Source organism: Rhincodon typus, chromosome 14, assembly GCF_021869965.1.
Source record: "Rhincodon typus isolate 14 chromosome 14, sRhiTyp1.1, whole genome shotgun sequence".
NCBI classification, from domain to species: Eukaryota; Metazoa; Chordata; class Chondrichthyes; order Orectolobiformes; family Rhincodontidae; genus Rhincodon; species Rhincodon typus.
Genome location: NC_063345.1, coordinates 16,481,492 through 16,493,879, shown reverse-complemented (window position 1 = coordinate 16,493,879; position 12,388 = coordinate 16,481,492). Strand labels below are relative to the sequence as shown.

At 44.2% G+C, this 12,388-nt stretch overlaps 1 protein-coding gene across 1 annotated transcript in view; it reads left to right on the top strand.

The window, feature by feature from the left end:
- LOC109927453 (phosphatidylinositol 3,4,5-trisphosphate 5-phosphatase 2-like) overlaps positions 1-12,154 on the top strand; it is a 76,400-nt gene extending 64,246 nt beyond the window's left edge. The window contains exons 24-26 of the mRNA XM_048605144.1: positions 3,022-3,772; positions 9,181-9,296; positions 10,548-12,154. Coding sequence (XP_048461101.1) covers positions 3,022-3,772; positions 9,181-9,296; positions 10,548-10,641 — 961 coding nt within the window. The 3' untranslated portion in view covers positions 10,642-12,154. The remainder of the gene's footprint in view (positions 1-3,021; positions 3,773-9,180; positions 9,297-10,547) is intronic.
- The last annotated feature ends 234 nt before the right edge of the window (positions 12,155-12,388 follow it).

The window sequence follows — 12,388 nt, the reverse complement described above, 5'->3', positions numbered from 1 at the left end:
TGGAGAATCCGAGACAACAAGGTGCAGGGCTGGATGAACACAGCAGGCCAAGCAGCATCATAGGAGCAGAAAGGCTGAAAGAATCAAAATGTTTGTTTGGTGTGGGCTTCAATATTCTTTCATTCACTCTGTGCTCACCACAGGAGGGAGCAGAGTGAATATAAAAGAGGAGGATTCTGAAGACAAAGATTTTTGAAAACTGTTTTGCAACAATCATGCAGAAGATTCTGTCTTTAGCTTATGTATAATAAAACTGCTCAGACAGTAGGCATGAGAGGTCAATATGTAGTCCTTTATAAAACTGATATTGAATCTGAGAAACAGAATTGTGTAATGGGTGAAAGATCTTTAAATGGAAGGCCTGTGATTGAACTAAATAGATGTTTGGAAGTATTTACAATTTAAATAAAATAAAACCCACAGGAAGCTTTTCTGAATTTGTTTATTGGGCTGCTCTACACCATGCTGAGGGCAATTCAGCCAATCTGGGCAAGAATATCCTGTCAATTTCAGATCAATAGATCACTTTTATTTTGGTAAAAGTTTACAAATTCATACAGTCTTCTTCCTCTGTCTCTCAAGGTAATGACTTGTGCTCGGCTTTGATACCTTTCAATTATCCTTTTAAATTTTCTGTGTCATTTGGGTTAATGCACAGTACCATTATATTTGTTTGCACAGCCACAGTATAGAATAAGTCATTAAATCCCTACACTGTGGAAAGAGGCCATTCAGCCCATTGAGACTTCACTTTTTGAAGACCATTCGGCCCAGACCTAGCCCCTACCCTTTCCCAGTAATCCTACATTTACCTTGGCTAATCCACCTAACCTGCTCATCCCTAGACACTACTGGGCAATTTAGCATGGCAATCCACCTAACCTATACATCAGGTGGAAACTGGAGCACCTGGTAGAAACCCACACAGAAAAGTGGAGAACATGCAAACTCCACAAAGACAGTCACAAAGCTGGAATCGAACATGGATCCCTGGAGCTGTGAGGCAGCAGTGCTAACCATGAGCCTTCCTGGAGGGGTCAAGCTCGAGAGCAGTTTGTGTCATATGTACGCTATTATTATGTGTCCATGTAGGCGCATACAGCTTCATGGTCAATTGGTGCCAGTCAGAGTCCCAGGTAATCATTATTTCCTCATGAAGCAGCCTAACCCAGGTAGACAGCAAACTATTCAACCATGTAACAAAGTCTTGACACCCACATGCAATGAGTAACAAATTGGACAACCATCAAAGGTGGGAAATCTGAAAAAAAGACAGAGAATGGTGGAGAAATGCAGGAGGTCTGGCAGCATCTGTGAAGAGAGAAACAGAGTTGATTTTTCCAGTCAGGTATGAGCCTTCTTCAGTGCTGAAGGAGAGAATTCTGGCTGATTTTATTTCCATCCCCTAGTCCCGTGTGAACAAACTCGAACATACAAACACTGGCACCCCGCAAGGATGCATTCTCAGCCACCTACTGTACTCCCTGTACACCCACGAATGTGTGCCCAAATTCCGAACGAATGCCATCTACAAATCTGCTGATGAAACCACGTGGTCGGAAGGATATCAAACAACAATGAGTCAGAATACAGAATGGAGATACAGCGCTTGGTGTCATAGTGCAATCATAACATTCTCTCTCTCAATGTCGGCAAAACAAAAGAACTAATCATTGACTTCAGGAAGAAGAGAGAAGGACATTCCCCCATCTATATCAACAGACCTGAGATGAAGAGGGTCAAGAGTGTCAAGTTCCTTGGAGTGATGATAACCGACAATCTGTCCTGGATTTCCCACATAGATGCGATGGTTAGGAAGGCACAACAAAGCCTCTTCTTCCTCAGGCAGCTCAGGAAATTCAGCATGTCCATTAGGACCCTCACCAACTTTTACAAATGCACCATACAAAGCATTCCATCCGGGTGCATTATGGCCAGGTACTGCAACTGCTCTGCCCAAGACTGTAAGAAACTAAAGAAGATTGTGTATCCAGCCCAAACCATCACATAAGCCAATGGCCCATCTATGGACTCTATTTACACTTCTTGTTGCTGCAGAAAGGCTGCCAACATCATCAAAGACCCCTCCCACCCCCTTAATGCTCTTTACCAACCTCTTCCATCAGGCAAAGATACAGAAGCTTGAAGACAGGCACCAGTTGGTTCAAGAACAGCTTTTCTCCCTGCAGTTATTAGATTGTTGAATGGACTCTTTAACTGCAAATCATGTCGATCTTGCTAATGTTAATCTTGCTTTGTGCACCTGTGACCTCATATGCCTCACTCTGTCTAAGCACCGTATGATCTGCACGTCCTTGTTTGCCATGATCTGCTTGCACTGCACACAAAACAAGGCTTTTCACTGTACTTAGGTACATGTGAGTACAATAAATCAAATAAAACCAAACCCGAAAGCTGCCCTGAATCTGATTCATTATTTTGGCAGATGCCATGCCACATAGTGGCTCAGTGGTTAGCACTGCTGCCTCACAGCACCAGCGATCTGGGTTCAATTCCATGTTTGGGTAATTACCTGTGTGGAGTTTGCACATTCTCCCTGTGTCTGTGTGGGTTTCCTCTGGGTGCTCCAGTTTCCTCTCACAGTCCAAAGATGTGCAGGTTAGGTGCATTGACCATGCTAAAAACTGCTCCATAGTGTGCAGGCTTGTTGGCAGAGGGGGAGGTTTTGTAGCCAGGGTAAATAAATCCATGCAGGATTACAGGGATGGGTCTGGGTGGGTTGCTTCTCATGGGGCTGGTGCAGACTTGATGGGCTGAATGGCCTCTTTCTGCACTGAAATAATTTGACCAATGTTGCATTGTGGAATATGCCTATTTTGTATTTCTAGGTGGAATGCTGTTTGGAGGGTCGGTGTGGACTTGTTGGGCCGAAGGTCCTGTTTCCACGCTGTAGGGATTCTGTGGATCAAATCTATCTCATACTGAGGGTAAATGATAAACTTGTACTCTGAAGTTGACGCACATGATTGAAATTGTACCTTTTTATTATCTTTTTTTAAGGATGAAACAAAGTATCCCTGCAGAAGATGAGTCCTATTTGAACAGTTACAACAACCCAGCCTACTTTGTACTTGAAGGAGTTCCTTACCCCCAGTCTGGAACGGGCAGTCAGGAAAATGCAGGGATTTCAGTGTCAAGAACAATTCCTAGGAATAAGCCACAACCACCTCCTCCAACAGTGATGGAGAAACCGAGGGACCCGTCCTTCCGACACTTGAACTGTGAAAGCAGTTCCTCAGACCATGAAGGCCTGCGCGGCCCTTATGATCAGTCCCAGCACGCTTTCCCCAAAGCGATGGAGGTCGAAATGCAGAACAACCCACTTTATGCCAGTTCAGCCGATGTTTGGGGTAAAGCTCACCAGGCTGCGCCATCCAAAAATAACCAAGAGTGGCACAAGCCTACAATGTCAACCAGGGATTCCCAAGAATTCAAGGCCCCTACCACAGCACCCAGGAGCTTCTCCAGGCCTCAGCTGGCAGGGAAGAGTGGGGCTCAAGCGTCACTGATCAATGAGGTCCGAGACAAACTCTCCGAAAGAAAGACGGATGACTTCCATGCGGCAAAATCGCTGAGCGGCAAGGACCGCCAGGCAAACAGGTGTGAGCTCCCCCTTCCTGTTCGAGAACGGCCAACAGTGAGTCCTCGGTTACCAGCAAGAAACAAAGCAACAGCAGAGTTTCAACCCCGGCCTACACGACTGGACATGCCTCCACCACTGCCTGTCAAGAGCAGAACACTGGAGACTGGGGTATGTATTTAACATAATGAGTCATTCTGATGTGAATCATTGGAATAGTCAAATCTTTGTTTCACCCATCGCAGTGTCGCTTGAGAGGTTAGAGATAGCAAGAACTGCAGATGCTGAGTTCTGATGAAGGGTCCCGACCCGAAACGTCGACTTTCCTGCTCCTCTGATGCTGCCTGACCTGCTGTGTTTCTCCAACTCCACACTGTGTTGACTTGTTTGAGAAGTTACATTTGCAACACCACTTTTAGCACCTTCTAACAAAACAGTTGTGAATCCTACTTGCACCTGACTACACATGCCAGCCATGCTACGGCATTGGCAGTGTAATACTGGGTCAATTGGGCTTTTACATGCTCAATGGACTCTGGATTATTTAGTCACATTGGGTTCAGTTAGCTCAGTTGGCTAAATAACTAGAATCTGGTGCAGAACAAAACAAACAGTTCAATTTCCATACCGGCTGCAATAGGTCATTGAGGCCATACCACCTCACCTTAACTCATGCTTGTGGAGTGCTTACTTCAATCTATATGTACCCAATTGGATCTCCCTAATGGATAGAGATGCTTATGGTAATTTATAGGTTATGCCTCGATGCCTTTTACTTACATTTTATGGGCCAGGCTACTGGACTTGCTGCCCACCCATCCTCTACATCATAGAGATGAACAGGGGTTTGGGTGGTAAATTTGTAGGCTAGCCATCTTCTCTATATTTTGTGCACCCTCACCCAATTCAGGGGAGGTGATAACCTAGTAGTATTGTTCAGACAGTGAGTTAAAATCCTGGGGACCTGGGTTTGAATCTTTCCACAACAGATGGTGGATTTTGAAACCACTAAAAATCTGGGATTAAGAGTCTAATGATGACCCTGAATTCTCGATTGTTGGAAAACTCATCTGGTTCACTAATGTCCTTTTATGAAGGAAACTGCTGTCCTTACCTGGCCTGGCCTACGTGTGACTCCAGACCCACAGTGATGTGGTTGACACTGAACTGCTTTCTGGACAATTAGGGATGGGCAATAAATGCTGCCTAGCCAGCAATGCCCTCTTCCTGTGAATGATTTTTTTAAAAATCACATCTGGGAGACAGAAGTAATATTCAGCCCCAGTCTACTGCCTTCCAAATGAGATATTTACTAAAAATCTGGTCATTATTGCTGATAGGATAATATTTCCAAAGTGATTAGTATGCATGTTACAATGGCTCCACCCATTTTATTGATGTCACACACAGTCTGTGGTTGGAGACACTGTGTTCCACTCCAGCTTTCAGAGGGAACAGATGTACCTCTATTAGCTCCCTAATGTACACACAGTTCTATCTAACCAAATGTACTTTATTGCTTTAGCACAATAAACCTTGGTGTCATAAGATCATAAGATGTAGCAGCAGAAGGTAAGCCATTCAGCCTTTCGAGTCTGTTCCACCATTCAATAAGATCATAGCTGATGTGATAGTCTTCAACTCCATCTTGCTGCCTTTCTCCCATAAACCTTGATGGGTAACTTCTCATTCTGAAACTATGCCCTCTCATCCCAGATTCTCCCAGAGAGGGATACAATATTACTTTATTGACCCTGTCAAGTCCCCTCAGAATTTGGTGTGTGTCTAAGAACTGTGCCCCTTCTATAGATGCTCCACAGTGGTGTACTCTCTGCCACTGATCACTCGATAGGCCCAACACAAAGCAAAAATACCAGTATGAGGTACCTGGTAAGATTCATTTGACATAGTTCACTGCCACCTCAAATGAATCTTATCGGGTACCACATACTGGTGGAAATGGCAAATACCACGAGGTACCAGCAGTGGTCATGTAGGGAAATGCCACAGTTAGAGTATTGTTTTTTGTGGGATCTTTTTGTGTGCAAGTTGGCTGCTGCGGTCTTCATATTGCATCAGAGATTCTGACGAAAGTTCAGGGATCTGACTTGATAGTTTTGTTTCTTCCTCCACTGATGTTGCCAGACCTGCTGTTCTTTTCTGACTACTTTGTTCTTATTTCAGATTTGCAACATCTATATATTTGATTTTACATTGGAGTTAAAATTCATTTGTTCTATTTGGTTTTAAAAAGCTTCAGGATACCCTGACATCATGAAAGCTCGAAAACTTGAAGTCTTTCTGTTACATTATATACACCAGCAAAGTTCCTTTCTAAACCGTCTTCTTCCGACATTAATCTTCTCTCATCTTTCATTATCATTCCTCTTGCTTTTGAGAACGCTCTTGTGAATTTTGTCCTCTTTAAAACATTCACACAAGCATTGAAATGCAGTAACAAATGTTGTATGGAGTACTCAGGCCATACTTAAGTAGCCATAGGGTCGTTCTGCTTTTAGACAGAGACAACTGGGGGTGGTTTAACCCAAAGGTCACCACACCTCAGGCAAGGGGAGGGGTTCAGAAGGAAAAGAAGACAATTGACATTTCTGAAGAAGGGTCCAGACCCGAAACATCAGCTTTCCTGCTCCTCTGATGCTGCCTGGCATGCTGTGTTCATCCAGCTCCACACTGTGTTATCTCAGACTCGAGCATCGGCAGTTCCTACTATCCCCCAATTGAACCCATGCTGTTAGCATCACAAATCAGCTATCCGAGCTAACCAACCTTCTAGGTAGGGAAAAGTTTTTTTCTCTATTCATTGGTGGGATGTGGGCGTCACTGACTGGGCCAGCATTTCGTGCCCATCCCTAATTGCCCTTGTGAAGGTGGTGGTGAGCTGCCTTCTTGAACCACTGCAGTCTTCCTGCTGTGAGTTGACCCACAATGCTATAAGGGAGGGAATTCCAGGATTTTGACACAGCGACAGTGAAGTAACTATGATATATTTCGAAGTCAGGATGGTGAGTAGCTTGGAGGGGAACTTGGAGGTGGTGAGGTTCCCATATGTCTGCTGCCCTTGTCCTTCTAGATGGAAGTGGTCATGGGTTTGGAAGGTGCTGTCAAAGGATTTTTGCTTAATTTCTGCAGTGCATCTTGTAAAACAACCATGACCATCTTCCTATGTTGTCAGGTATTATTCAACTACCGGAGAGTTTGCCCCCGAAAGCTGATTCCAGCTTTGCTAGGGCTCCTTGATGCCACACTCGGTCAAATGCAGCCTTGATGTCAAGGGCTGTCACTCTCACATCACCTCTGGAATTCAGCTCTTTTGTCCATGTTTGAACCAAGACTTTAACGAGATCAGGAGCTGAGTGGCCCTGGCAGAACCCAAACTGGGCATCACTGAGCAGGTTATTGCTGAGCAGGTGCTGCTTGATAGCGCTGTTGATGACCGCTTCCATCACTTTACTGATGATTGAGAGTAAACTGATGGGGCGGTAATTGGCCGGGTTGGATTTGTCCTACTTTTTGTGTGCAGGACATACCTGGGCAATTTTCCAAATTGTTGGGTAGATACTAGTGTTGTAACTGTACTGGAACAGCTTGGCTAGGGGAGCGGCAAGTTCTGGAGCACAAGTCTTCAGTGCTATTGCCGGAATGTTGTCAGCGTCCGTAAGCTTTGCAGTATCCAGTGTCTCCAACTGTTTGTTGAGATCACATGGAGTGAATCGAATTGGCTGAAGACTGGTACCTATATTGCTGGGGAACACTGGAGGAGGCTGAGATGGATCATCCACTCAGCATTTCTGGCTGCAAATGCTTCAGCCTTATCTTTTGCACTGGTGTGCTGGGCTCTTCCATCATTGAGGCTGGGGATATTTGTGGAGCCTCCTCCTCTAGTGAGTTGTTTGATTGTCCACCACTGTTCACAACTGGATGTGGCAGGACTGTAGAGCTTAGATCTGATCCATTGATTGTGAGATCACTTAGCTATGTCTATCACTTGCTGCTTTCACTGTTTGGCGTGCAAGTAGTCCTGTTTGGTGGCTTCACCAGGTTGATACCTCATTTTCAGGTATGCCTGGTGCTGCTCCTGGCACCCCTCCTGCACTCTCCGTTAAACCAGGGTTGATCCCCTGGCTTGATGGTAATGGTTGAGTGGGGGATATGCCGGGCCATGAGGTTACAGATTGTGCTGGAGTACAATTCTGCTGCTGTTGATGGTCCACAGCGCCTCATGGATGCCTAATCTTGAGCCACTAGCTCTGCGCAAAGTCTGTCCCATTTAGTACGGTGATAGTGCTACACAACACGATGGAAATTATTCTCAATGTGAAGGTGGGACTTCGTCTCCACAAGGACTGTGCAATGGTCACTCTTACCGATACTGTCATGGACAGATGCAACTGCAGCTGGCAGATTAGTCAGGGTGAGGTCAAGTATGTTTTTCCCTCTTATTGGTTCCCTCACCACCTACCGCAGACCCAATCTAGAAGCTGTGTCCTTTAGGACCAGTCCAGCTCGATCAGTTGTGCTGCTGCTGAGCCACTCTTGGTGGTTGACATTGAAATCACCCACGCACAGTATATTTTGTGCCCTTGCCATCCTCAGTGCTTCCTCTAAGTGTTGTTCAATGTTGAAGACTACCGAGTCATCAGCTGAGGGAGGACGGTATGTGGTAATCAGCAGGAGGTTTCTTGCCCTGTGAATTTCATGGGGTCCGGAGTCAATGTTGAGGACTCCCAGAGCAACTTCCTCCCAACTGTATATCACTGTTCCACTACCTCTTCCGTGTCTGTTCTGCGTGGGACAGGACATATCCAGGGATGGTGATGGTGATGTCTGGGACATTGTCTGTAAGGTATGATTCTGTGAGTATGACTATGTCAGGCTGTTGCTTCACTAGTCTGTGAGACAGCTCTCCCAATTTTGGCACTAACCCCCAGATGTTAGTGAGGACGACTTTGCAGGGTCAAAAGGGCTGTTTCTGCCTTTGTCTTTTCCAGTGCTGAGGTCGATGCCATGTGATCCATCCGGTTTCATTTCTTTGAGACTTTGTAGTGATTGGTACAACTGAACAGCTTGCTTGGCCATTTCAGAGAGCAATTGAGAGTCAACCACATTGCTGTGGGTTTGTGTCACATATAGGCCAGACCAGGTGAGGGTTGGCAGATTTTCCTTCCCTGAAGGGAATTAGTGAACCAGGTGGGTTTTTCCAAAAACGATGATCAGTAGATTTTTAATTCTGGACTGTTTTTTAATCGAATTCAAATTCCACCATCTGCTGTGGTGGGATTCGAACCTGGGTCCCCAGCGCATTAGAGATAACAAGGTGTAGAGCTGGATGAATACAGCTGGCCAAGCAGCATCATAGGAGCAGGGTTTACTGGATTAATAGTCTAGCGATAATACCACCAGGCCATTACTTACCCTGTGTGTTATAAACGTTCATAATTACTGTAAATGCACTCCAAAAGTAGTTCCAGCTTTATAAATGCAAAAACTGGTAGTGTAATGATGAAAATAATAATCTTCCTGTATCTTCAAAAGATAAAGTATTTTTCTCTGTCTTTTAGAACTTCGACAATCGGTGCCACTCAGGTACCCTATCTGAGTTCCTGAAGCACTTGGGTTTGGAAAAATATGAAGCAGGTTTGATTGAGAACGGATGGGATAAATTGGAATACTGGAGGTAATTACAGCTAAAGAACACCTGATTAATATTAATAACTTTCTGCTTATTTGTAGTTACACAAATAAATCCAACTGGTTATTATGCTGGTGAGTGTTGTAAAGTTCCTGGAGAAGGCCAGGGCTTGTGGGGGGTTGGGGAGGAAGGGAAGTGCTGTGGTGGTGGATGATTCAAGTGAAATTGTCTCAGTATCTTCAAGTTGAGTAGCAATCTAGTATAGGTTGATGTGATATTGAGGAATTGGACTCAGTTCAGGTGTATTGGACATCCATAGCCCAAAACTAGAGTTCTGGGTGACATTGGTGGCTCAGCGGTTAGCACTACTGCCTCACAGCACCGGGGACCCAGATTCATTTCCAGCATCGTCTGTGTGGAGTTTGTACATTCTCCCTGTGTCCCTGTGCGAGTTTCCACCAGGCGCTCAAGTTTCCTCCCTCAGTTCAAAGACATGCGGGCTGGGTGGGTTAACTGCGGTAAATGTGGGGTTATGGGGATAGGATGGCGGTCTGGGTGGAATGCTCTTCGGAGGGTAAATGCAGACTGGATGAGCCAAATGGCCTCTTTCCACAGTGTAGGGATTCTAACTACGATATAATGCAGCACAAATTGGCTCCAAATTAGCAAATTGATTACCTTACTGTCATTTCCCTGTTGGGTTTTGATCCATCCAGCAGATGTTCAGACACCTGTGAGCCTGCTCTTTCCCTGTGCTCCCAACTAATTACTGCAGCAGCTTGTGAGAATTCTCAGGCTACTCTTGAAGTTCTTATTAATGTACCTCCCTTATTGCCAACAATTTTCGTATCTGCTGACAACAGATATAGATCCCAATGGTAGGCCTCAGACAGGCCTACTGATGTTCAATTTCAAATGGACCAAATACTGGCCCCGTTGACAAACAGATTCCTGTCAGTCATTACAGCCCAATCAGGTTTAGGCTGCCTCTTTACCCTCCAACAATCCAGGCACTGCCCCTCTATCTTAGACTGGCATCCCATCAGATCCATTGGAGGTGCACTGGAGATAGCAATTCCTGTTGTGCCTCTGCAAACACGAGCTTGCCCAATTGTAATTGTTCAGCCAAACACATCACTGTGATCATTGCAAAATAATGTGTGATAAATTATGGATGTTGCATGAGATTGATTCAATGCACTTAGCTGAGGAAAATGACGATTACAATGATTTTAATTGCATGGTAAATTGCTACTGTTAAGAGTCTGATGTCATTTTTTTCACCCTCTTGTTCAGCGGCATTGCTGAAGAGGACTTGGTGGAAGCTGGTGTCACTGACCCCCTTCACAGGAAGTTGCTTCTGGAAATAACTTCCCAACAGAAGCCTTGACAAACAAGCCAGGCAAGACAGAAAGCAGGGAAAGACTCAAGATGTACTTTATCCTTAATCTCACTTCAGAAATGATTCTTAACTGATTAAAGAAGAACATTGTATAAATGTCAAATCAAAGCATATCCTGATAGTCCGTTGACATGTTTGGAAGAAACTGCGGGGTTAACATTCAATCAAGCTTCCAGCATAACTCTGGCAGAGGGATCGGGAGGAAAACAGCAACAACCCCATTGTATACACTTGTATATACACTTTACAACACAGATGATAGCTAGGGATCAGAACCAGGGATTTAATCTGGGACTCAAGTTTCCCCAGGTGGAAATGGAACCCAGTGTTGGCAGACATTAAGGCCTGGAAATCTGATGGTTTTACTTGCGTTTTTCAAGCTCAGGAACACCAACAAATATGACTGGCAAGAAACCCACACTCGTTACAAGCCAGAAGCTTCAGCATCTGCCAAAAGGGTATGGTATAGTCAACAGAAAATGGGGCCAAGGGCACATGCCTGAAACAGACCCTTTGCATAAGAAAATGAGGAGTTTAAGTCCTGCCTATCCGGGGCCTCCTCTAGAAAATTGATTTACTGTGAACACAGTGAGCACTGGTTTAGCTGTGTTCAAGAAATCCTGGTTTGCACACAACCTGTGCCGCAATATTTGATGAGACTACCGCAGGCTGCTTTCAAAAAGATGTTACTTTCTTGAGTATAGGTCAACAGGAGGAAAGAGAATGAATTGTACACTCTTTCTAGATCCCACCTGACATTCTTGTCATTGAAATTAAGGGATTAAGAAACTGACGGGTTTGGAATAGACAGAGCAGACCAGGCAGAGTTAAGATCAGGTGTTCTGGCTCTCCAGATACTTTAGAAAAGCAACATTGAATTTGAGAGACAAAAAAGAAACTTGTGAAATATTCACACCATTGCACGAAGACCAAAGTGAGAAAAGCCGTGCATTCAGAAAAATAATCCTTTGATTTATATTGTTGCTGTAAATTTACATTTCATTTTCTGAATGGAATCCGTTGTTTGAGATTACATACAAGCTCTGAAAGGGTTAAATTGAATTGGGCCATCATGCTATTTACGTAAGACCTACACCGAACTACGAAGCCTTTGAATCCTACAGAGCAATGGACACCTATCATGAGCCTGAAAAGTGGCAAGTTCATGATATAGATTTTGACCGCTTTCTTGTAAACTTGTACTGCCATGTCACCATGAACGTATGAGCAATAATGCACTTCATTGCCGGAATTTTATAAAGATGATATTCGTCTAAAAAAAGCTTATTATTATTGATTGTTGCACACTGTATAGGTTTTTTGAATGTCTGATTTTAATATATGTTATGTATTGAAAGCTTACTTGAGGTTTGTCATTGATAGCAGTCCACTCATCAGTTTAATTTAGTAATTTCTTTAGACTTTTTAAAATTGACATTGCTTGGAGTTCTGATGTGCATATAAATATGTTGAGAATAAAAAATTTTTTTTTGGGAACATGATTCTCCCTTTTGCTTGAATATTCCACAAGGTTGGTTGGAATCAAACAATCTCCTTAAGGGGACAATTGGAAACTGACACATTATATAGGGTCTAGGCCCGAAACGTCAGCCTCTCTGCTCCTGTGATACTGCTTTGCCTGCTGTGTTCATCCAGCCCTGCACCTTGTTGTCTCGGATTCTCCAGCATCTGCAGTTCCTACTATCTCTCATTATATACAGGGTTTGAATATCAT